At 38.6% G+C, this 27,708-nt stretch overlaps 1 protein-coding gene across 2 annotated transcripts in view; it reads left to right on the top strand.

The window, feature by feature from the left end:
• Positions 1-27,708, top strand: part of mino (glycerol-3-phosphate acyltransferase mino) — a 140,246-nt gene that overhangs the window by 80,690 nt on the left and 31,848 nt on the right. For both annotated transcript variants that reach the window (XM_071585718.1, XM_071585717.1), the window contains exon 4: positions 18,328-18,438. In XM_071585718.1, coding sequence (XP_071441819.1) covers positions 18,328-18,438 — 111 coding nt within the window. The remainder of the gene's footprint in view (positions 1-18,327; positions 18,439-27,708) is intronic.

Genomic DNA, 27,708 nt, shown 5'->3' with positions numbered 1-27,708 from the left:
TCCCTGTAGGCGCTCACAATTTCCGCGACGCCAACTTGATGATTCCATGGCCGTCAAGAACGCTTTTACTATAAGGGTGCCTTTTACCCATTGGAAAAACCAACTGGTCCGTGGCCGAGTCTTCTTTGGTTCATTGTCACACGACGTTTGGACTTCTTTAAACTGTCGCACTCGCGAACGCACATTTTATACTCATCCATACGACGCCATTTTTAATATTGATACCTTGCTCACTTATGCGGTATTACTTTTCTAATTACTTTTCGTCCCGAGAACATTTTTTGGGATTTCGACACACGATGGAAATACGGGAAAAAATTGCGGAAAGAGGGTAAAATTACTACTTCTGAGCACTTAAAACAACAGTTTTGATAAGCTCCCGTTTCATTACAGTAAGGTTTATTGGTCCGCTTTTAAGGTATAGACCGAAAAACGCTGAGTGCGTTTTTACGTACATTCATTGATTAGTTGCTACATTTCGTTTGCAGTGGATATTATTTGACTTAATTTCACATCATGTAAACATTGATAGAGACAGTTGTAACCCAGCTTGTTATGTATTTGAAAAATGTTATTTGTTCTTTAGTGTCTTCATTTGTGTGAGAAGTTGAAATGAGAGACTTCTTTTCATTTGCACCTCCACCGTTTTTTCACCGTTCATGTGAACCGAATATTGAACCTAAATTAATTCGAATACGTACTGGGATTGCATTCGGGTGTAGTCTTATCTTTTTCGGTTTGAGTTGTTTCTTTACGATGTAGATAATGCTTTTCGTTGGAATTCGTTTTCATCCCATTTTTGGCTCTCTTCGGTGTATTGCCAAAGTTAAAAGAAATATTATATTGGTTATGTCAGTCCACAAACATCGGATCATGGGTGACACTGTGCTCGACTTCTTCAGTTGTGTGTGGCTAAATTAGTTATGTAGGATATTAGAATATGTTATTGCATGTATTTTTCTCATTTCACCTCTATGTTTTTGTTAATGTAGGTTTGAATCTACTTGGTGACAATGCTTACGTCTTCATTTGAATGCGTGAGTGATCTCATAGAAACGTATTCTACTTTCCAGATGGCTGAATAATGTAGTTTTAGATTATATGTTCTAATATTAAAAATTTTCACAATTTTAGAGACAATGAAATTGTGACAGCTACAATGATAGCGTAATTATTGTTGAAACTCTTAGTCAGATAATTCATGGCAATGGATAGCAATGATTTTCGAAATTTAAATAGAAATGTTTTCTCGTCCGTTAATATTTATTCTGCTTCTGCCATTTCTTTTTATTTTTAGCTTGACGTTCTGAATGCAAACGCGCGATTTATGCTTAATAACTCACGATGTCTCAAGACACGCAGTCCACGAGAATGTTCCGGCGTAAGGAACTTTTACTTCCTCCGAGCGATGTGTGAAGTTTTTATTCCTCGTGGACTCTGCGTGCTCGTTATTTGACCTACTCGTTTCACTTTCCTTTGAGTCGAACTCTAGGGCAGCCTCCCTTATGTAGGTGGACATGTGTCTTGAGCAATGGTGTAACTATCTTTTCATGAGAGTGCGAAATTGGGAAGGAAATTGAGGCTCATTTCACATTTATTCATCACTTAGCGATAATTACGTCCGCCTTCATACCTTTGCCAATAAATGCATAAAATTATTTGTAGATTGTATGATTTTCTCTGCTGATGGCTTTGAACGAATGGATTTAATTTGATTTCATGCGTCAGTGGCTCAACCCATTTACAAAGTTTATCCGTATCAGTAGTTATTAAGGGGGACGGCAAACAGCTAAGTTCATTTACACCATTAGGGATAGGTGGGTAAATCGGTAGGGATAGGATGTTCAGGGATTGGAGGGAGGGTGGAGGACCAGGCGTCGGCATTAGCGTACTCTTTAACGAAAGGCTCCAAGGTGTCCATAGATTTAACGCCCCATCCGATTGTTTGCCTACTCCACTTGAAATGATATCCACATAGTTCCTCAAATAGGGATCGATATACCTATGAAAAAAAAATTTCCACCGCCGATATTCGAACCTGGGCCCTCCGAGTGGGAAGCCAGTAAATAAGTTACAGCACCATAACGATGCCCGGCTTATACATTTGTATTGACCAATGCCCCCCACCCACGAGGGGCAGTAATAACCATTGGTCGAAAGATAATAAACTATCTTACGAAATCCTTTCACGTTTTGTTCACATTGTCAACCACCATCTGTATCAGACTTCGTCCATTGACTTCGCGGGTGCGCGATCCAATTGGTGAATCACGTTTGGCGCGGTCCAAAAGGTGAATCACGTTTGTCGTGCGCGAACTCTCATTGTCAGGGTATAATTTCGTTTCATCAGACGCAATAACTGTCGGTGCTGGTTCACTTCCGTAGCTGCAATTCCTTCTTACCAGTTTCGTCAAATATAAAATTATGAAATTTTTTCAAATGACTTCCTTGGGGTCGTATGCGTGGAATGATGTTGGGGCTGGTCTTGCGAATCGTTCGTATTTACATACGTCAGCATTTCAATCTTGAAAGCGGAGGAAATGTAATTTATCTCCTTGAGCAACAGCTGATGTCTATTCATGTATCGTGACAAAGGTCAAAGATCGCTGCTGACGACGCCCTCGGCGGTGATTTCCAGTTTTTAAAACTTATGGCGATGTTATTTCGTGTCCAAGTTTGTCTTATCACAAAGTGACAAAAAGAAGTGATCAGAACAAACGGAGTCACATTTTTTCCTTTGACATGGAACGCTTCAGCAAATAAGCCGCTCCTTGTATTTGCTGCACTATTTATATTCGGTGGGAGGGGATCGGGTCGGTGGGGTGACTCGTTTGATGCTTCCCACCCCGAGGACTTGGGTTCAAATACCAGGGGGGGGCAGAAAACATTTGTGTGGTATCCTGAAGTGCCCTGCTGAAGTGCCATGTGGAGTGAGCAATTCTGGCTTTGGCTTTTGGCACGTCGTCCGTTGGATGGGACGTTATAATTGTTAAACCGCGGGCGCTTTTCAATAAGGAGGTAGGATCGTGACTACTCAAGTCAGAATGTAACCTTGGTTCATGTGTTAATGACGGGTGATGAAATTAATGTAACGCCCATTATGCGTATTTCGTAGAAAGATATGATATATGCTGTCCGCTGCTTTAAAGCCAAGGGGTAGCTAAGTCGAGGGGACATTCGACCGACTCTCGGAATACCCTGGTTTGGGGTATAATCTTGAGATTATACAGGGTGCGACAGCGTAAGTTACTTTTTTCAAACGCTATCAAAAATGGAAGTTATGTTGCCGCACCCTGTATTTGAGAGACTATTTTCTCGCCACTCTCGGTAGATCGTGGACGGTGTTTGAGCCTTAATGATAAATGCTGCCATTTGGAGTGTTCAAGATGGATTCAATGTTGCTCCTCAGCATGCGCGTCAACGTTTAGCAGGTCATTGCAACCAGTCGTCACGGTTAATGATCACGGGATAGGGATGCCGGTAGTCGCGGTGGGAAGTGCGACTTCGTATATATATATATATATATATATATATATATATCTGTTGGATCACCTTCGGATAACTTTCACTAGATACTTTCAATGTCTGCGCGGTCGAAGGATTGGTGCTGCATCTTGAATATTCATCCTCGTAGCGAAGTCGTCGAATGACAGTTGGTCCGTAACCCTCGGCCCGTGGGCCTCATACGACCCACCACTGCTTTTGACTCGGCCTGCGACAGCTTATGTTGATTTTTTTAAGTAGATTAAACGATATTTGGAATTTCACCTTATAATTTCTTTTCCTTTGGGGATTGAAACAAAAAAATTAATTCTGTTGCTGAAATAATATGCAGGTATTTAGGAAAAGGTTAATAGAAGTACTAATATATTTATTAGTTACTTCATGTTTCTGCTAATTTTTTAAAATTATTCAAATGTACAATATGATTATTTATATACTTAACAAAATGTTTCTAATGTAGCTTACAAGTTCAGAAGACAACATTTTCCGATACATTGTTGGATAAAGGTTGAATCGGAACACGTGTGTGTGTGCATATATTATTATTATTATTATTAAAAATACACATGTGCTGTTAGACATTGTCAGGTGGCACACAAGTCCCAAATAATCGCAAAAGATAATACATAAAACCAGACTTCAAAACACAAATCTCTTTAACAAAACAAGTGAATCCCCATCCCATTTACAACCATTAATCAGCAAGAAAAAAAAGATAAATTAAAAAAAAATTAAGCGATTACATATAATACAATACACCACACATCAATCAAATTATTACATATATGCCTTACATCTATTCTTAAAAGTATACACTCTGTTAGGAAAGGGCTCGAATAATTTTGCAGGTAAGGTGTTCCACTCAACAATTGTTCTATTTAGAAAAGAAAATTTTTTTTTAATTTGTTCTCTGGGCCCGGCATTTTACCTTAAATTTGTGATCATTTCTGCCCATAAAATTTGGGTTCCCCGCCTTCTTCCTAAGATCTGCCCAAGCTTTCTCCCCCTTCAGAATTCGGAACATTCCACGAAGTCTGCTTACTTTCCTTCTAGTTTCTAGAGGTTCCCAGCCCAGCGTTTCTAGCATGTCAGACACACTCTCCATCCTCCTATGCTTCCCCAGTACATATCGGGCAGCCTTCCTTTGCACCTTTTCCAGTTTTTTAATATGACCTTCTTCCTGAGGATCCCATACAAGAGAAGCGTACTCTAAAATTGGTCTTACTAGGGTCTGATAAGCCTTCTCCTTGGTTGCTCTAACGCTCCCTTTGAGGTTTCTCATCACCCAATGAAGAGTTTTGAAAGCTTTCTTATAGATGTACTCCACATTTAGCCCCCACCCTAAGTCCTTAGTTAAATATACACCTAAGTATTTGCAAGTATCACTTCTAGGAATGACATTTTCTGAGAATTTATATTCCCAATTGTTTCCATTTACCTTATTGCTAAAAGTGATGGATTTGCATTTGCTAACATTAATATCCATCCCATTTTTTGTCACCCAATCTGCCATTTTATTAATGTCCCTTTGAAGTTTGTCACGGTCTCTGTCATTTTCGACTTTCCTGTAGATAATATAGTCGTCTGCAAAAAGTCTTATCTGAGAATTAATATTTATTGGGAGATCATTTATGTATATTAAAAACAAGAGCGGGCCAAGTACGCTTCCTTGTGGTACTCCCGATGTTACCCTTGTTTTTTCAGAATACACTTATCCTAATTTGACCCTTTGAGTTCGACCTTCCATGAAATTTCTGACCCAAGAGATTACTCTTCCATCTGTGTGTAGTGGCAATTGGCCCATCTTAAGCATTAAGCGATCGTGGTCAACTTTGTCAAAGGCTTTTGACAGGTCGACTATTATAGCATCCACTTCTATTCCCGCATCCATAGAGTCGAACATTTCTTGGCAGAACCCTAATAGCTGAGTTTCGCAAGAGTGCCTTTTTCTAAAACCGTATTGGCGACTATACAACCAATTCTCACTCTCCCACAAGTCCCAGAGATAATCAGCCATTATCTTTTCTAATAGCTTGCATACAACTGATGTCAAGCTTACCGGTCTATAATTATCAACTAGTGCCTTATCTCCTCCTTTGAAAATTGGCGTAACATATGCCTCCTTCCAAGCATTTGGCAGGGCATTATTGTTTAAGGTAACATTGAATAAATAATTTATATAATTTGAAACTACACTACCACCCAATTTAAGCAAGTCAATTGAGATACCATCTGGCCCTTTTGATTTATTTGCCCTCATTTTCATAATTTTTCTATAAATTTCTGCGCTCGTCGTTTTAATACTTTTGGTATTTAATATTTTTTCGCCTCCTTGTTGACTCAGAGATGTATCTACAGGATCCTTTTTATTTACCATAACCTTAAATGCACTTGCATACCAATTGTTAAACGCATTAGCCTTTTCCTTATCATCAACGATTAGTGTTCCATCCTCTTTTTTTAAAGCTGTTATGTTTTCCCTGTTGTCTTTCCTCCTCCGGAGGTACTTGTAAAATTTATTTCCATTATCTATCCCGATTATTTTCTGTAGAAAACTATCTTTGGCTATTTTCTTTTCTCTATTCAATTCACGAACTAATTTTTTGTAAATTATGAGCCATTCCGAGCTCTCGTTCCGTTTTTTGTGAATCACTCTCAGTTTTTTCTTCAAGGATCTAATTTTGCGGTTGTAGAACTCTGGATCAGTATTTTCTTTAAAAATAAATAAATATATATATGTGATATTATATTAATATATATTTTATAATAAAAATATATATACATGTGTGTGTATATATATATATACTACCTTGATCAAAAGGTTCCCGGAATAACCACCGTGTGGCGCTCCCATCGTTCCGATTTGAGTTCTGTTTTTTTTGTTAAATTGGTACATCTGTTGTTGATATTCCCTTTAAATCTTAGTGTCATAACTTGACATTTGCAAAAGTTACGTAGCCAAGAGTACATCTATCTCTGTGTGTGTTGGCGATTTTTTTTTTTTTTTTTTTTTTACGAGGGTCATCCGGAAAGTAGTACCCGTTCGTGCCGCATGAAGTGCTGACGACGCGAGTAGCCGCTGGACGAGGTCAGATAGCTTCAGTGGCTTGTCTGCCTTCTCTGAGCCAAGTTGCGTGACGCTAGCATTGCCTGTGTTGTTTCTGTGATTGTTTACAATGTTTAAAAAAATTGAGAACGCCGCCAGTTGTGAAGTGAGGGCAGTGATTAAATTCCTCAATGCAAGAAACGTTCGCCCATGTGATATTCATCGCCAATTAAAGGAGGTGTATGGAGACAATGTAATGGACGAGTCGTCTGTTCGGCGGTGGTGTCGCAACTTCAACATGGGGAGGGGGAACACACACGACGATGAGCGTTCGGGGAGACCATCTGTCATTACAGACCAACTGGTGAGCTCAGTTGACGAATTCGTGAGGAACGATCGGCGCGTCACAATTGATGACATCTGTGAGCATTTTCCCAATGTTTCTCGAACAATTGTTCATGAAATTGTTAAACACCATCTGCATTATGCAAAAATTTGTGCAAGATGGGTCCCTCGCGTATCTCAATGAGCTGGCGGCGAAGGACTATGCAGCAGGAATACAGAAACTTGTCACACGTTATGACAAATGCCTTAATTTGCTTGGAGATTATGTTGAGAAGTAGTTTAAAGTATCCTCTTTCAAATAAAATTTTTTATGTTTGTTAATATTTACTTTTGTGTCTTTATTTCACGAACGGGTACTACTTTCCGGATGACCCTCGTACAATTTCAGAAATGGATTTAAATTTGCAACAACGAACTTGTATTAAATTTTGCGTAAAAAACGGATTTAGTGGCGCACGGACGTTGGAAATGTTGGAAAAGTGTTTCGGCAACGATTCTCTAAAAAAAACGGTCGTTTACCAGTGGCACGAGCGGTTCAGAAGTGGTCGTGAGTCAATCAAAGATGATGAACGCAGTGGCAGACCATCGACATCGAAAGTCGGTGAAAAAATTGATAAAGTAAAAGAAATGTTGGTCAATAACCGCAAATTAACCATCAGAGAAATAGCGGAGGACTTGAACATTGCCTATGGATCCGCCCAAGACATTGTGGTTAATGATTTGGGTTTCCGTCGTGTAGCAGCAAAGTTGGTGCCGAAAGACCTCAATTTCATGCAAAAAAGAGACCGTGTTGACGTCGCAAAAGACATGATTTGCGAGGCTGAATCCGATCCCACATTCATCAAAAGGATCATTACTGGAGACGAGACGTGGGTTTATGAGTACGACACGCAATCCAGACATCAGGCAAGTGAATGGCGTTCACCAAATGAGCCGAGACCAAAAAAACCACGTCGTTTTCAGTCAAAAAAGAAGGCAATGCTGACGGTTTTCATGGATTACAACGGTGTAGTGCATCATGAATTTTTGCCAGAAGGCCAGACAGTAAACAAAGAGTATTATTTGGGCGTTATGAGACGTTTGCGTGAAGCAATTCGCCGAAAGAGACCACAAATGTGGGCAGAAAACTCGTGGATTTTGCACCATGATAACGCACCGTCGCACAGTGCTATCATTATTCGTAATTTTTTGACGAAAAATGCAACAAATACCATCCCATAGCCACCGAATTCACCTGATTTGGCTCCCTGTGACTTCTTTCTGTTCAATCGAGTTAAAAAACCATTACGGGGAACGCGTTTTAGCAGCCGAGAGGAAGTAATGGAAAAATCGCAGGAAGCACTGATGGACATACCGAAAACCGAATATATAAAATGTTTCGAGGATTGGATCAAGCGCTGGCATAAGTGTGTTGCAGTCGATGGGGATTACTTTGAAGGGGACAATATAGATTTAGATGAATAAACTTGTATTTTTAATTTTCTGAATAAATTCCGGGAAATTTTTGATCAAGGTAGTGTATGTATATATATATATATATATATATATATATATATATGTGTGTATAGACATGTATTCCGATTAGGACCAGGTACTTAAACTACTAAAACGAAAAACTCAAAGAAAAATAAGTTTTTAGCCTCGTAAAATTTTTATCGCCATCATTTTGGTGCATTGCCACTCGTGGGGAAAATGGCTAGTCTAATAGAATAATAAAACATGCCTTCTTACAGCTCTTATTAATGACTGCGTCATATTTTTCAGCAGGAAGTCTGTTAACGTCATACGAATCTTCGGTTTATGATTGTCAATGGCGATATCTAGTATATTGACAGAGAGAGAGAGAGAGAGAGATATTAGAGATTCTTTTTTCCAAAGGATGCACATTTTAATCTTTTTAAATCTACTTTTCATTGACAAAAATTAAAACTTTCTGGTGGAAGTTTTAGAGCCCCGTTTGATGGAATTTGTATCTTGATCCATTGCAAAAAAACGAAATTCCTCGGCGATACAAAAGCAGTATTGCCTAATTGATAATTTACGAGAGGGTGCGCGTGTGTCTGAAATCCTTCGAGACTAATTCTTATCGTAATTCACTTGTCAGAGTGTACGCTTACGAGTAAGATTCGACTTCAGTGCTTTAGGAATGGCAATAATCGCGCTCGAAAATAGTTTTATTGAATAAATGGGACTAGATAATTATCGAACAAAATGCCCTGAAACGAAAATAATTTCTCCTAAAGTTTAAACAAATTCAATTCAGCTTTAACTTCAAGTAGTAGTTGAGATAAATTTGACGGTGGCGATGACTAACACGAAGTTAATGGGAGTAAATTGTAAATAAGCTTTACGTACGTATCTTTGCCTATTCTCTCATCTTGATACTTCAAACTTATTTTACTAAACAAGCTAAAATGAGCTACAATTATTAACTACTTAATCATGTTATTCGATAACGAATTGCTTGAGATAATCTAGGTGAACAATGTCCTCATGTTACATTAATTCAATATTTTTGTTTACATTGCCATTGCTTAAGTACTTAAATTTTTTACAGTTTAATAATCTCTTAATGGTGCACAATTGTTTAATTTTTTCGTGGAAAACTATATTTTTAATCATATGAGATAGATATGGATGGATATCCATATTTTTGGATATTCATTATGCTCATGTATCTATCGAAAATTTATTATGCCGTAAAGTTTCTTTTGCGTTTTTGGTAAAACTTATTTTTTTGTTCAATTTTAGTTCAATCAGCGTTTACCAGTGAACTTATTGTGTTGCCAGGTGAGCCGACAAACTATCAGCTACAGGTGAACTCTTTCCATTAAGAAACTACTTTTTTTAACTCAGTCCCTCACTAGCAATCAACTATCGTCTCACAAATGATACCATAAATAATATCACCTCGTGAGGAACTCACCTCAGTTGGGGACATTTCCTTTACACGTGTATTTGTGTACCTCCGCTCGTGTGAATCTTTATCAATATTTGTTTCTTAGCTGATGATCGTCAAACATTTTCTTGTGCCAATTTGCGTTTTATACAGCATTATATAGATTAATGGTTAGCCTTTGAAGATAGAAGGAAAAAAGGAATTATATTTATAAGGAAAAGCTGTAATTTAAAATTCATATAGATGAATTAGTATAGTTAAATGTTGGGGAACATTCAACTTCATAGAAACTCATGATGAACGATGTAGAAGATATTTATTTGCGTTTCCTGGGAATAAAGTTTTTTATTTCCACAGAAATATGGTAAAGGAAATAAAAAAAATATTCTATGGAGACGCAGTTAGTTTTATATTTGTAGGTAATGTAACGTCACGAGTTAATTTCCACATTTAGTTAAATTCGAACCAACCGTAGTTTCGTCAATTTGAAGTAACCATTTTAAATGTTTTGATTTGGCTTTCATTTTATCAACGAGAGAAGTAGATATCCATACAAAGTGACGCATGGGGAAAAATTACAGCAATGATTTACTGCTTTAGAAAATATGTTTTTTTTTAAATAAAACGAAACGAGGTTTTAAGAGTTTTGGACAATCGTTCGAGGAATTTTTTGATGAGTCCCTCGTGGAATATTTCCCCACTAACACCCTCTATGGGTAAGTTGAGCTTCGTTGGCTGATAACTGACTTTATGTACCTTCATCCAGTGCTCATAAAGTATACCATCTCAGAAATGAACTAAACTAAAATTCCACCCAATTTCTTAATGTAGTATTTACAGTTATCTTGTCAACGCTATCTTGTTTGGCAGTCCCGTTTCCCAGTCGCGAGCTAATGAGACCCTTCCTGCTACTTCATTTATCTCCTGCTGCTCCGATTCACTGCAATGCATTGTATTTACATTAATTCTCTGGATAGATGGGTTCATATTCGACAAGTTAATGTCGTTCCTATTCTCCAAGAACATGGAATGTGACTGCGGCCGAAGGTGGGTTACTAGCTTCAAGAGACGACACTTCTTTTGACAGACACCATGACCTTGACGATGATCAGTGAGTGATTATAATTTTTTCTTTCAGAATTTGATGACGCTTATTTAAAAGAATTTGTTGATTAAGATGCTGAGATACATTCTCTTTCAATGGCGTATAATCTTCGAGGTACGATTGAAACTTTGGTCCATCGAACATTGATATTTCTGGATAACATGCTGGAGTGATGCGGCTTCTCGCAATATTGTGAAAATATCGTACACAAAACTCGTATATGGCGCATATAAAGTGACGTAAGCAAAACCAGAAAGTGAAATAAATCAACTATTCTAAACACTCGTGCAAAATCGTGCAAAAAAAATCGTGCAAATAAGCGCCGTAAATAAAGCGAACTGAACGTAAGCAGAACCAGAGGTGATTCCTTTACGTCGAATACAGTTCCTTTTCCTTAACATTAACTATATCCTGTCTTCGAAGAAAATTGTTGTTCTGCAGATGAACGAGACTTTTTGATATTCACGGTATTGGGCTTCCGCTTGTGGAATGTCTCCATTGTGGGAAGAAAAAGAAATAACTTTCTCAATTCTATAATTCTTTTACGGATAATTGCAGGTACCGAGTGGAATTACAAAGTTTTAAAGGTTTTTTCCTCACTTCCCTCCTCAGGTCTTTGGATGTTGACGGAGACGTTCTGGACAGAACAAATAACGCATCTGAAGTTTTTTGGATTCACGAAAGATAAAACCACAATTTAAGGAAAATTTCAAATCCTAGAATCATGATGTCAGTTGTCAGCCATGGAAAGAAAGCAGTCTAAGAGGTAGCGAAGGGAGGTCAATGAAAATTCGACTGCAGAAATTGATTTGTGAGGAACTACGCAGGGTCGCCATAATGAATCATTAACATTTACGTTTCACAAAAACTTATTTTTTCAACCCGAAAGTGGTATAAAATTTAAAAAAGCCAGTTAGCGAATACATTGGCAATATTTTTAACGTTCTCCTCTCGGGCACGTGTTGGAATTTCGCATTTTTTTACGGAATGTTACTCCCTTTTATCCACTCCACCTGCGGAGCCCTTCGAAACAAGTTCAATGCGCCCACGTAATTGATGACCGATGCATTTTTAAGTCGAAATAAGCGAAATTGCTCGTTGTAAGTCGAGCGTAAATTGTTTGAAGTCTCCGCTGCTCGTCGCCGTTGCCACATACTATATACGAGTGATTAATACTGCTCACCGTGGAGACTCCCTGGCTACCAGAGACGACGACGACATATTGCCGCCAGTCTAAGTGAAACCTAAATTATACAATACGTTTGGTCGTCCAGGTCAATCGAGAAGGTAACTGGCCCCGCGGATGATTTAAAGGTCGCGGGTTGAAGCTTGTGTGGCATAGTTTTACGCCGTGAAATTTTCTTTGGGTTCCCGATTTTATGTGACATAATCCGGAGGAACAGCTAGAAGCCACTTAATATTACTACTCGGTACCTCGTTGAAGAAAAATGAATACCGATACCTCAGTATCTATATCCAGGTCAGAAATTCCCCGGCTCATAGTTATATGATACCATTAATGAGATACCACTGATTTCGGTACTTGATTCTATCCCGAAATAACTGTAATTTTAGTCCTTTATTTTGTACTTATTTTTTGCTCGTATTGAAATGGACTAAGATGCCAAAATCGAATAATGTACGAGGGTCATCCGGAAAGTAGTACCCGTTCGTGCCGCATGAAGTGCTGACGACGCGAGTAGCCGCTGGACGAGGTCAGATAGCTTCAGTGGCTTGTCTGCCTTCTCTGAGCCAAGTTGCGTGACGCTAGCATTGCCTGTGTTGTTTCTGTGATTGTTTACAATGTTTAAAAAAATTGAGAACGCCGCCAGTTGTGAAGTGAGGGCAGTGATTAAATTCCTCAATGCAAGAAACGTTCGCCCATGTGATATTCATCGCCAATTAAAGGAGGTGTATGGAGACAATGTAATGGACGAGTCGTCTGTTCGGCGGTGGTGTCGCAACTTCAACATGGGGAGGGGGAACACACACGACGATGAGCGTTCGGAGAGACCGTCTGTCATTACAGACCAACTGGTGAGCTCAGTTGACGAATTCGTGAGGAACGATCGGCGCGTCACAATTGATGACATCTGTGAGCATTTTCCCAATGTTTCTCGAACAATTGTTCATGAAATTGTTAAACACCATCTGCATTATGCAAAAATTTGTGCAAGATGGGTCCCTCGCGTATCTCAATGAGCTGGCGGCGAAGGACTATGCAGCAGGAATACAGAAACTTGTCACACGTTATGACAAATGCCTTAATTTGCTTGGAGATTATGTTGAGAAGTAGTTTAAAGTATCCTCTTTCAAATAAAATTTTTTATGTTTGTTAATATTTACTTTTGTGTCTTTATTTCACGAACGGGTACTACTTTCCGGATGACCCTCGTATTTATTTCTCTCTAATTTCATTTATAACTGCTAATGAAATTCATTGCATACGAGCTCGTATTTGCTTATTGCCAAATAATCATAAAAGAATACTAATAGCGTCTTTTGAGATTTGTATTTCTCGGATTAACTCCCATCTGTTTTGCTGAATTTCATGTACAAGCAATTAGCCAATTCCAAACGTTTAATTTTATTACTTACCGCTAGTTATATTTAGTTGCCAAGGTAATTATGAGAACGGGTTAAATTTTGAGGGAAAGCATCATCGGTTGGTACCAGGAGTTAGTAAGTTGAAAACTGTTTACCGGTCGCTACCAGTATCTAGGGTAATAATGATTGCTATTATACGATACGTTTGGTACCTCGGTGCCAAAACATAGGGAAAAATAGGTATTTCTCGGGATCTAGGTAACGGTCCCAACCTCTTGATTACTACTTACAGTGTTATACGTATATGCTGGTCATTTGCCACGTTATTGGCACAGTTGAACTATTTAGGCGTTTCTATTGAATGGGAGTGGAAGTGGAATTTTCGGATAATTTTGAAGGAAATGATTGAACAAGTTTGAATAACGAAGTGATATTTAATATTATTAGTTTGGCACATGTTTGCCATTGTGTATTTCGCCTCGCTCGTTGCCTTTCGTCTGGAGTTGTTTCGTCGTGGTGGGTTGATCGCGTTTGGGGGTGTTTGAAGCTTTAAAATTCCCATCCTGCGCATCGCACATTTCAAATTTCAAAGGCGCTTCCGTCATTTGCGTCCCTCCGTCGCTAGCTTGGGTATCTCAGGCGTTTGCGGACTCAGAACTCATAGGCGTGCTAGATTTCTACCACGCTGCCCTGGTTCTAACTTGGCAAGGAAAGGGACTCTCTCTCCCTGTTTTTTTTCAGAACACTCGTTTTCATCGCGTGATTTCTCCCCGAGCACCGGTGAATCGGCAAGCTTGATTTTAATGGTGACCGGTTATGATAATAAAAACAGTGGTCGCGTGTGGAGAGCGCTCATGTCAAGGTACTTGGAATTCACGGCGTAAATATAAGTCATTCGTGATAATGAAGATAGACCCGAGCTCTAGGGGGACGGCTCCTGTTCGAGACGTGATGAACTTTATAGCCTAATTCTTCTAATTTTTCGTATTCCTAAGGAAGAACTACTTTTAACGGGCAGAAACGTCGTTTAATTATCATAACTTCAGGAGCCAGTGGATTAACGGGGTGGGCAGTTTAGGCTTCACCAAGCGGATGAAAATGGTGCATTTGAAAGAACAGAACTCCGGATATGCTAAGATAGCAGAACTTAAAGCGTGATAAGCGACTTGAATTTATGTTGTGGCGTGCCACTGATAAAAACTGCCGTAAAAATGTCTCACTTATTTTATAAATATATCATGAATATACCTCGTATATTCATGATCCATTTATACATACATGATACAAGTTAATAAATTAATATATAAGTCAATAGTGGGTCGCCGTAGTCCAAGGGGTAGAGCGTTGGACTGCTGACCGGAGGGGCCCGGGTTCGATTCCCGGGCAAGGCACTCTGGGCTTCCTGCAGTCTACCTGCAGCTCCACCCAAGCTATGTGATTTTTCGGGTATCAGATCCTCCTGGGAAACCATTGACCACCGGCACAAGGAAAGGAACTGGCCCCCCTACCCTGATGTGTGAATTTCACACGCCGTCGGGCTTAGTACTGGGTGAACTCTACCATCACCTACCAAACCGACCTTCGGGTTGATTACTGTGTTTATGGTTTATAAGTCAATAAACAACTCGCAAAACCGGATAGAAGCCAAAATAATCAAATTAAATTCCTGAAATTAATCTCACTTTTCTACATATTCACCCTGTACATTCAGACGCTTATCCAATCTCTTTACAATTCCTTTATAGCTGGCAGCAAAGAAGTCTTTTATTTGCTGTCGTAGCCAACGAGTAACCTCTTGAACTACGGCATCATGTTTGTCAAAACATCGGCCGCCCAAATATTTTTTAGGGGCTCGAATGGATGAAAAACACTCGGGACTGAGTTGGGACTGTACGGTGGATGTTCCAAGCGTTCCCAATTCAATGCTCGTAACAGCTACGTTTGTCTTGCGACGGTTTGCGACTTATTTATTGAGATACCCTTGTATGTTCAGCGTTTGAGAGTTTCGTCCGTTTTGGAACACATTGGACCAGTCGTACTATTTCAATAAAGATAATTTTACTTCGATGGGATCATTCAATTTAATATTGTTGTGCGAGGGATAGGTTAATTAATTTAGGAGATAAATACTTCCGAACCTTTCCTTTCCTATATCCGTGATAATATCGGAAAGTAGGAGGAATTACTATTCTAACGCAATATGATAATTGGCTTCAAATACTTCCTCTTCATTCATGTAGCTGCTTCGTCCAGTTCCACAAATAAAAGAAACTTAAGAATGTTCCAAATCGCTTCAATTTATCCATCCAGTCTCAAAAGTTTAATATCATTTTAAAGGTAAAGTACGATAGCATTTTCATTTCTCTCGTGCCATACAAGTGCTTTTATCAAATCTGATTTTCTGATATACCTATTTCTGAATATTTCCTAAATATGGATTTTTGGAATTTAAAGTTAATTATACCGCTAACTTGGAGTAATTATTACCCTGAATATGGCATACTCCTGCATCATGCCATGCGATCCGTCAAAAGGATTTGTGATAGAATGTGCCCAACCGAGAAATTTGCTCCTGTATAAAGTTCAGGATTGACTTTGCAAAATGCTCATTAGTGAGCATTTTAAAATGCTCATGAACAGTTGGGACCGAAGCAATTTCTGTATGCCACATACCTCGTGCCTTCAGTGTTGTATTTGTTGTGATGGTGAATGGTCTGTTGTATTATTAGTCTTATACGAGTAAATTGAATTATCACGGTTTATTGTATCTCCGTTATGAATGGTATCCTTAACCTCTTCTTCAACGTCCATTGGAGGCTTTCGAGGTCAGTTGTAGATAAAGAAGCAGTGGATAACATAATTCTGAACGCCTTTTCTGCTGTCCTTCCATTTAGTTGTTTTTCCCCCTAATCCACTTTGAAGGAGGACATTGACAGTGTACTGATGGCGTGAGTATGAAGCCAACTACACGGGTCGCGAACACTCTTCTTTTCGTTGATACGAAACGACTTCGACGATAATTATGGTGGGATGTACTACCTTGATCAAAAAGTTCCCGGAATAACCACCGTGTGGCGCTCCCATCGTTCCGATTTGAGTTCTGTTTTTTTTGTTAAATTGGTACATCTGTTGTTGATATTCCCTTTAAATCTTAGTGTCATAACTTGACATTTGCAAAAGTTACGGTCGGTTTTCGGTATGTCCATCAGTGCTTCCTGCGATTTTTCCATTACTTCCTCTCGGCTGCTAAAACGCGTTCCCCGTAATGGTTTTTTAACTCGATTGAACAGAAAGAAGTCACAGGGAGCCAAATCAGGTGAATTCGGTGGCTGTTGGATGGTATTTGTTGCATTTTTCGTCAAAAAATTACGAATAATGATAGCACTGTGCGACGGTGCGTTATCATGGTGCAAAATCCACGAGTTTTCTGCCCACATTTCTGGTCTCTTTCGGCGAATTGCTTCACGCAAACGTCTCATAACGCCCAAATAATACTCTTTGTTTACTGTCTGGCCTTCTGGCAAAAATTCATGATGCACTACACCGTTGTAATCCATGAAAACCGTCGGCATTGCCTTCTTTTTTGACTGAAAACGACGTGGTTTTTTTGGTCTCGGCTCATTTGGTGAACGCCATTCACTTGCCTGATGTCTGGATTGCGTGTCGTACTCATAAACCCACGTCTCGTCTCCAGTAATGATCCTTTTGATGAATGTGGGATCGGATTCAGCCTCGCAAATCATGTCTTTTGCGACGTCAACACGGTCTCTTTTTTGCATGAAATTGAGGTGTTTTGCTGCTACACGACGGAAACCCAAATCATTAACCACAATGTCTTGGGCGGATCCATAGGCAATGTTCAAGTCCTCCACTATTTCTCTGATGGTTAATTTGCGGTTATTGACCAACATTTCTTTTACTTTATCAATTTTTTCACCGACTTTCGATGTCGATGGTCTGCCACTGCGTTCATCATCTTCGATTGACTCACGACCACTTCTGAACCGCTCGTGCCACTGGTAAACGACCGTTTTTTTAGAGAATCGTTGCCGAAACACTTTTCCAACATTTCCAACGTCCGTGCGCCACTAAATCCGTTTTTTACGCAAAATTTAATACAAGTTCGTTGTTGCAAATTTAAATCCATTTCTGCAATTGTAAAAAATCGCCAACACACACAGAGATAGATGTACTCTTGGCTACGTAACTTTTGCAAATGTCAAGTTATGACACTAAGATTTAAAGGGAATATCAACAACAGATGTACCAATTTAACAAAAAAACAGAACTCAAATCGGAACGATGGGAGCGCCACACGGTGGTTATTCCGGGAACTTTTTGATCAAGGTAGTATACTACCACCCTGCCATAGTAGTTTGTTGTTTCCGGGAGCTCACAATTTTTGATGTGCCTGATCGAATTTTTCGTCGCTATAGCTGTGACTGCAAGCAACACACGATGCTAAGGAACCGTGCATTCCTCGGAATGACGAATTATGGGCATTACGCGTGCCTTCATCTAAGTACCAACGTAGGATAATCTTGTTTTGTGTTACAATAAAATACGTGTTGCAATTATCAATATTTGTGTTCTCTGGATTGTTAAGCGAACTCAGGTGTATTGTTTTCATTTACTGTGTGCCATTCGATAATTTAAAGTTTCATTATGTTGACGTTCGAAAATTGACCTCTTTATTAATGACACTGATATAAAATAAAATACATTAATATACAATAACAAAACAAAAGCATGCCCTTCTTATTCTGTCATTCATTTTTTTGGGCGGGAAAGTTTCATTCTAGCCTACTGAAACTTTGGCGTGTTGTGAAAAGAGTTGTCGTCTGGGAGCATGTTAATACTTTTAAATCAATTTCTTTGCAGATTCGTGAGCGGGACCTCTACCACGTAAAGCGTTTTCCCATCGTTGAGTTCCCGCCCCCCGGCAAAAGAAACTTCCAAGACATATGCGTCAAGTGTGACCCTTCTGTTCAGGTAAGTAAATGCTACCTGATTTTGGTAGTTTTGGAATATTTTTTTCAGACACGAGCCATTCATATAAAATTAATAGCTTCCTGGAGAAATGTAGTGGCATATTAATATCATTTTTAACCTTTTCAGAACTCGTTCTGTCCGTGATAAGACTTTAATGCTATGAACACTTCGCGGCCAACTCAGCGGCGTCACTTTAGATTGCCATATGGTTTCATTATGAGTGAGTGCAATGAACTTGGAAAAGATAAAATAGCGTGGAAACCGTAGTATTAGCAAATAAATATATGTTGTGGTAAGAACAATATTAGTTAAATTTTACATGTGAATGATCCCATTCGTTATCTTGCAGTAAATGGATATGGAGCGTACGTATGGTATTAGTTTTTGCAGTTGCTTTAATGTTGGAAGAAAATGATTAGGGGTGTAAACTTGCCCTAAATATACGAAAGTAAACTGAGTGGAAGGACAGTTGGTGTGAACTATCTTTATTGGACAAAATGACCTTAGGAACAAGGTGACATCATTTATTCCGAGACGGAATGTAGAGAAACACTCCTTTTATTTAGTAAACAATACCATGCCGAAGCGGTTTATTTGGAGATGCTTTTGAACCCCTCCCCTACCCGAATAGAAGGCCTCAGAGAAAACAGACCAATCTTTAAACTTCAATCTTCATGTATTTCTCCTTCTAACTTAATTATACTCTCCGTCAACATTAAGAAAATATCCTGGCCACAAATTCTTTAATTGTTTTACTATAGAATAACAATGAAATGCTACCGAACGAAATTTGCTACCAGCCATGTTTATTAAATTTACATCTACGTCTACATCTACATAATACCCCGCAAGCCGCCACAAGGGCGTGTGGCAGGGGGTGTTAGGTCACTACCCGTTATAGGGAACAAAACCACATTCAAAACAGCACATACATGCAAACCCATGCCTACAGTGGCGAAAAAAATCATGTAAAAATTATTTCATTTTACCCGAATGCAAATACATATACTATCATCTAACAAATAATTGCACCTCAGGATGCTGTAAGAAATTTATCCATTAACGCGCAAGCTAGAATTTGAAAAGCAAGAAGGCGAAATTCCACTACCGCATGAACATGAAAGATACAACGGTCTCCTCCAAATGCAATTAATTCGTCATAATAAGCTGGGGGTTGTACCTCCTGACCACCTATGGCGACCCAACTCTCTGACTACCCTCGTTGCGCGCTCAAAAAGAAAAAATAATTCTTTCATGATAATAATCAGTACTTTATTTCAACAAAGCTAATAGAGAAGAAATTTCATATCAAAAGTAAACTATAACTATTAAATATAAATCCTCATTTATCCATTGATTCCATTGGGCGTTTCCACTTAATTGGACTCAAACTTTAATGATAAAAATAAGAAATTTCATTCGATTTCCTATCTTATGACACTTCTTTAGAGGTCATACTACCATTATTTCTACTTCAAGCTAGCTGAAATGAAGCCTGCAAGCATTGAAAATCAAATTTACATGCATTTCTCATGGAAGTTGATTTGAATGATCTGGAATAGAATTTGTGACTTCAGGCTTGCAAAAATTAGCCTATTATCTGCGGAGTGACGACATTCAATAATCCGCAAAGTTTGAAAGGTGTTCAACAATTTGCCCTTGCAGAATAACTTTGAATGTTTATGATTATTAAATATGTATAGATAGTATAGGGCAATAATACTGTTTCCAGCAAAATAAATTGTATAGACATATGTAATTCAAAATAATAGGAAATGGAAAAGATACCTATTTTCCTTACCTTTTGCCTTTTGTAATACCAGCAACTGGTGTTATACTAAAACAAAGATGAAGAAGTTCGCTGTTTTAAAGTTCAAAAAGAACTCATAAGTTGCTCTGCAAAAGTCATCCACGCGCGTCCCACCCAATAGGAAATCGCTGACTGCTGATCTAAAGTTCCATTAAAAATTTACAATGCCATGACTAGGGCTCGCCATTAATATTTGTATGCCAAAAATGAATAGGTTATTGATGAAGTTCATGCTATAATGTACATAGATGGCCTGTAGCGTCTGTTAAGAGCATGTATAGTTTGTCAGTGAATCTATTATTAAGACAAATGGTTCAGTTCAAATCCAAGCTATAGCTTTTGCTTGAAAATATTTTTTAATTTTATCGAAGAGAACTACACGAGTTAACCTTTTACTAAGATGAGTTGTAATCGTCGAGGTGTGATAGATTGATCCCGCAATAATTTCAAGAGATAAGATATAAGATTTCGATGTACGAGATATCACCCAGCGAGACCGGCCGAATCTCATTTGGAGGAATTTGAGTGGTAAATTTTAGCATACCGCTTGTAATAAAATGTGAAAAATATATTGAAATGCCATTCGGTAGTCTACTGTTTAAGGTAGATGAGCACAAACTTAACAAACCTATATTTGTTAAACTCGCTTAACCAGACATGGCATAACGCCCCGCATTACAAAAAACCATTCTTCAAATCCGTATGCATGCTACTTACCTTCATTCCGTCCGATGTGCCCATCCTTTTCCTCCCCCTACCTTGCCTGCCTAACGCCAGCCCAACAATTCTCTCTCCTCCTCACCTTGCCAAATACTTCTTCGTTTTTTCCCTGTATAATGCATGTTGATACCAAATATCCACGTTGTGATCTAATCTGCGATAAAGCAGAATCATTGTTGTACAATGGAGATGTTTAAAATAAGTTTGCTCAGGAAAAAAAGAATGAGGAAGAATTTTCGCGTTTTGGAGAGGTTTGTAGAAATTGGAAGAAGCCGAGATACGTGGGTGAAGGAGATGTTTTGAGATAATGGGGTGTTGAAGAAAGGAATGCTAAGTGAGCAGGGAGGATAAATACGTGTTTTAGTGGTCATGAGGAGAGGCACGATGAAATAATGAAAATGTGAATAGGAAATGCTGAGCGTAAAATACTTAATTTATTTTTATATTTCATGCGGTGTGTAACTTAATTTTATGCAATTTTTGATTCACATAATAACTCTTAATATATGTTCACTATATTATTAATACATGTCTAATTTTTATGCTAGCCTTAACTCTTTCTGTAATGCAAATGAAGCATTTATGACGTATGTCATTCTGTTGTTTGTAAGTAATTGCATTACCAAGTCATTAAGGAAGGCCACCGACGGCTGAGGTCATTCGGGGCATTAGAAATGGATGGGTAATTAAATAGGGGAGGGCTTATTAGGGAACTAAGCAAGAATGGGCGGAGAGAAATCAGACGTCGCCATTAGCCTGCTCTGAACGTCACCCAATTCAAGGCCCCATCCGACGGGCGTCTTACTCCACTTCAAAAGTTCTTGTCATATGGCACCCAAGTAGGAATGGGAATATCTCTGAAAAATCTTGTGGCATCGCCCGGGACCCGAACCTGAGCCTTCGGGGGAGGGGGGGGGTAAGCCACTAGCCACAGCACCAATCCTCAAATTTAATAATTTTTTATAGAAAATTTCGTTTTTTTGTGCCAGCAACACGATTTGAAAGTTCTTTTTGCGAAACCATTTCATTGGCCTTTACAAATTGGGCATCTTTATGTTCCCGTGTAGTTGTATAAGTGCATTTACTCGTATGCATGTCCTGCAAGCCACCAAACGGTGATGAGCTATGGGTGCGAGCTCAACTGGAGAGGAATAGGAAAGAGATTTACTGTATGTGATTGGATTAGGAGTGGGGGAGCTTTAAGTTATTATTGTCATTATGCAATCCTCGCGGAAAAAAGGAAGCCATAAAGCTGTTATCCCCGGCATCCATTTCTCTTTTTTCCGGTAGGTAAATGTGAGATAAGGGGTGAAAAATTTACGTGACCAGGAGTGAACGCATCGGGTCCATTTTATTTTTCAATACTCTCAGTCTTGCGTTAAATATTGGTTATTCATTATTCCTTTAGAGTTTCCATTTTTGGCAACAATTCCGTTGGACCCACTTGAGTTCACGGATGAAACTTCAAACGGCAGCATTCCATTGACTGGACGCTAATCTTGACTGGGACCTTAAAAATGAAAGATAAAGTTTTCTCTGACCTTTGAGTCGCTTCTATTGGTAATACGATCGTGTCAATTCTTGTTTTTTTTTAATTAGCTTAACCGCAAGTTAGACTTATTTTGGGATCCGAAGTTTCCTTATTTCAGTTTAAATCTGAGAGTATTCACAGTCAGTTTCCAAACGATAATACTTTTAGCTGTGGAAATTTCTTGCTGTATTCATTTATTGCGCGCGGTAATTATTCATGTGATTAGTCACGCTTTCCGATGGTGAAATATAAAAGGTTTCATTCATAATTTTTCCTTGTTTAAAAAGGAAAAAAAACAACTTTAAAGAGTCAACATTTGCAGTGACCTGAATTACATTATCTTTGGGAAAAGTGGGTTACTCTCTGGGTAAGATGGGTCCCGATATATGTTCATTGTTTTTAAATACGAATTCCTCAAGCCAACTGTTACAAGGGGTGAGAAGACTGGTCTGCATAAAGTAGTTAAACGTGAAATGTCCGTAAAGAGGATCAGTAGTTTACAATGAAACTTTTCAGTTGCCATCATCATTGTGGCTCCTAAACTTGATTTGGTGGTGATGATAAATGTTGCCTGTAATGAATATTTAAATCTGTGTTTCAGTGTTTTTCCCCCAATAATCTGCTCTGATTTAACTGCTCTACCTAGATCCCATAGTATGGAGTCTTAAATACTCCATTGGCGCCAAAAGTAAGCGCGACATCACCGCGCCTTTCTACAATTATTCGTCCTAATTTAACTCTAGGTGACTGGAGATCCTTCAAATGAAGTTTCCCAAATAACCTTGATTATTTTTCTTTTCTTAACAGGATTTTTACAATTCTAACGATAATTCCTTATTTAAAACCCTCCGTTTGATCGACATACTTGCCACTCTAAATGTGGCCTAATTAGTGAAAGATTAGTAACATTGCTCCTTTTAAACTTCTCGTCACATTTCTCGAATAGTCTTCTAATAAATTCTAATTATTTGCTAGCTTGTCCTCGTGTTCCCCGAATGTGTTTCACCAAGGAGAGGTCATGATTAAGGGTAACGCCTTAATACTTACTCGAGTCTACACTTTCTCTTTAGGTATTCCTAATGCAACAGTCGTTCGGGTGGGAACTACTCCTATTCCAAATATTCGTCACCATACACTTTTTCAGTTTAATTCTAATTGTCAATTTTGCATTAAGGGTACATGCTACAGTTACTTTATCCTCAGAACTACGGATATCACTGTAAGCCACTGCAATGTCGTCAAATAAACGTATCCTACTGTTTTCCTCGGAGTAAATGTCGTTAACTTGAATAAGGAATAAAAGGGGTCCGCTAACACATCCTTGGAGAACACTTGAAGTGACCTCTTCTGCATTAGAGCTAACACCATCTGTGAATACCCTTTGTACACGACTATTCAAAAAGTTTTTAATCCAGCCTAGGATATTTTTATGGATGCCATAGGCTTTTAGGTTTGTTAGAAGTTTGCTATGAAACGCTGTCGCAGGTTTTTTAGAAGGTTTAAAAGAACTGCGACAATGCATATAAGTACCTAATTATGGAATATTTCTCGACGCAAATAAGACGATACTCGGAATATTTTTTTCTCTATCGTCGTTATTTGCAGCTCCTCGGATCTCTTATCGTGCACCAAAGAATGACATCTTAAATTTGTTAGCTCTACACTTGATCTCTCCAATCTTATTTTCATGATCTCCGACCATTATTTGGCGGGTCTAATAATACATTTTCAGCATCATCGCCAGAGACACCTGGTCCCAATTTATGCACGAGATATTTAATCTATAATTTAACCTTCACTCCGTGGGTGATTCCCAGCCTATTTCCTCAAATAATCTAGATACGAGACCAGGTTTATCATAACGTATCACACGCATTCCTCCTCTTCGCTGTAAACGATCTAATTCAGCAATCAAACCTCTTTGTGGTTTGATTGCTAAGGATTCCATGTACTGGCAGCATATTCTAAATGAGGTGTTAATAACATCGCTGTTTTACATTGTTACATTTCCCCAGTCACTCATATAACAAAACCTGATTTTCTGCTTGCTTTTCCACCGTATACGCATGATTGCCTGAAGAGAGGTCATGAGTAAGGGTAACACCGAAGTCCTTTATCTGGTCTACACTTGACATTCCTGGAGTTTTTACTTTTGTGCTGTTTTGGGGGAGAGCTACTCCTATTCCAAAAATTCATCACCACTCAGTCCCTTAAGGTTAATTCTTAGGGTCATGTGATGCACCTATGGTGTATTGCTTTAAAAGTCATCCAATAATGCTACTATACTGTATTCTTAGAATTTCCAATATCTCTATAAACCCCTCCTTTTTGGAAATGTAAGCGAATTATTGACCACGATGCCAATGTGGTTGACGTAACGAAGGAATAACAGTGATCCGATGAAACTTCCTTGGGGAACACCTCATATGACTTCGATTGAATAGGACCTAAAATCATCGATGATGAGCCTTCTTCGTACGCGATCATTTAAAAAATTTCTGATACAACATGTGGTTATAACACCTCTGTCTCATAAACTTCTAACTCTGTGAGTAGCATGCCTTAAGGCACTTTGTCGAAAGTTTTTTTCTAAGTGTAGAAAAACCCATCAATTATCATTATATTCTCTCGGATCCAAAACTCCATTAATTAATATTTAAATATTCCGAAGCTGTAATAAATCCTCATTCTTTACGATAATCCGAGAATTTTTCTCCATGTATCACAATGTGGGTAAATAAGCGAATGTTGTGTGGGAATGTTTGCAGTTCATGCGTGTAATTAAGTGTACAACTTGTATTGGAATGGCACTGTAATATTTCCTTCTACCACGCCGGAATGCATCTCCCTCTTTTGAGCTTTCCATCAACGACTTTTTTCCTTCGTGATAAGAATTAAACTCACTAAGCAAATTACTTTCTCATTGGTATCATCAACTGTACACATTGGTAATATATGTATTTTATTGTGAGGACCATGCATTAGCTGATAGATAATACGTGACTGCAAACTCTTTTGAGTAGTTTCCCATTTCCCTCACTCATAATAATGTGAATAAACATCCAAATATGCCTCACTTACTGCTGCTTTGTTCAAATCCATGTTTACTTCGGCTCAATATAATATATGGTTCGATTTGATTTCGAGGGCGATATCACATTACCGACAGGGATATATTCCATGATGTTCAAGTCGAAGGTGTTGATGTTATTTGCATATAATTGCGCGAGTCTTCTCTATTTCTACATAGGTAGATGGAAATGCTATAAGCTTACATCTACTCTATGACCTTTCGCCACAGACTTAAGTCATTCGCTTTCTAGTCTCAATCTCTTTTGGTACCTGATTGCAAGTATTTATTTCGGCCATGAGAGGCCTATTTTAGTTAAATCTTCCAAAAGCCGTTGCTCTATCATTTTCATTAATTTTTTCATCGTAGATTTGCTCTACAGGTGTGTGAGGAGTTTTATCGGCTGAGGGGTTATTTTTGGCATTGACGCTCCAGAAAATTTGGTCTAGGAAATTGGTCTCATCACTGCTGTAACAGTTTAGCCGTTGTCCCCCTGTAATAATTTTACATACTGTTGGCCGTTTTGCTTTTATTTCTCTTACATATGATCAACATCATTATGATTTCTTTCTCTAAATACCCGCGTGACTTAATGATTTTGAAAATATCTACTTAAGGCTAGGCACCCTAATCTTTTCATTAATTTTCGAGAATCTGTTGATGCCAGTCAGACGTTTTTGCTATGGCTGATCATTGTTCATTTCCCTTCCTTTTTGTCGTACTGTGTTTGTGAATTTGAATAACTGTTGAGCAATACTTAAAGTCTAACACTTACTTTAAATTTGACTTTCTCCATGTTTTTTCATCGTACCAATAATTACCATAGTTTAAAGAAAGTTTTTTTAAGAAAGAAAGTTCATTTTTTCTTGAGGATTTAACCATTTACGAATGGCTTATCCCTTCAATGTAACCCGTGATGATTAATTTTTAAGGATCGATTTCCTTTAAGTTAATATTTACTGAGCCGGATGCATCAAGTTTCAAGAGAGGGAAGTAAGATGGGCATATCCATTCGTGAAACTGTTTGCTTAGATGCTACAGATGAGAAATAAAGATCCAAGCTCAGGGACGAACTTACGTCTTGGACTAACTGACGCATGCAATGGAATGACTAGAAACAAGTACTCCGGAAACTCTTCTACTTCATTAATGTCGCAGGTATCTATATCTAATTTCGCAAGTAAATCCCAGTCTTTCTCAAATATCCCTCGAAATATTGGTTTAGCATTATTCCCCTGTTTAGGTTTAGATATTTTTTTACACATGTAGTAGCTTACCCTAACTCCCTTATGCACCCTTAGGTTCCCTCCGCCCATAAATAAAGCTGCGCGTCTCCCTTTTCGCAATATCAAATCCCCCCGTATCCCTAAAGCACTAATCCTTATCCCTAGAGTTCAAGTTTTTCTCTATAAATGACCACTCCTGAATAAATCTACTACCTTGATCAAAAAGTTCCCGGAATAACCACCGTGTGGCGCTCCCATCGTTCCGATTTGAGTTCTGTTTTTTTTTGTTAAATTGGTACATCTGTTGTTGATATTCCCTTTAAATCTTAGTGTCATAACTTGACATTTGCAAAAGTTACGGTCGGTTTTCGTTATGTCCATCAGTGCTTCCTGCGATTTTTCCATTACTTCCTCTCGGCTGCTAAAACGCGTTCCCCGTAATGGTTTTTTAACTCGATTGAACAGAAAGAAGTCACAGGGAGCCAAATCAGGTGAATTCGGTGGCTGTTGGATGGTATTTGTTGCATTTTTCGTCAAAAAATTACGAATAATGATAGCACTGTGCGACGGTGCGTTATCATGGTGCAAAATCCACGAGTTTTCTGCCCACATTTCTGGTCTCTTTCGGCGAATTGCTTCACGTAAACGTCTCATAACGCCCAAATAATACTCTTTGTTTACTGTCTGGCCTTCTGGCAAAAATTCATGATGCACTACACCGTTGTAATCCATGAAAACCGTCAGCATTGCCTTCTTTTTTGACTGAAAACGACGTGGTTTTTTTGGTCTCGGCTCATTTGGTGAACGCCATTCACTTGCCTGATGTCTGGATTGCGTGTCGTACTCATAAACCCACGTCTCGTCTCCAGTAATGATCCTTTTGATGAATGTGGGATCGGATTCAGCCTCGCAA

The sequence above is a fragment of the Hetaerina americana genome, unplaced genomic scaffold, assembly GCF_022747635.1.
Source record: "Hetaerina americana unplaced genomic scaffold, ioHetAmer1.1.p SCAF_2, whole genome shotgun sequence".
Lineage (NCBI taxonomy): Eukaryota > Metazoa > Arthropoda > Insecta > Odonata > Calopterygidae > Hetaerina > Hetaerina americana.
Note: the sequence above shows the minus strand (reverse complement) of the source record. Positions and strands in the feature narration are given on the sequence as shown.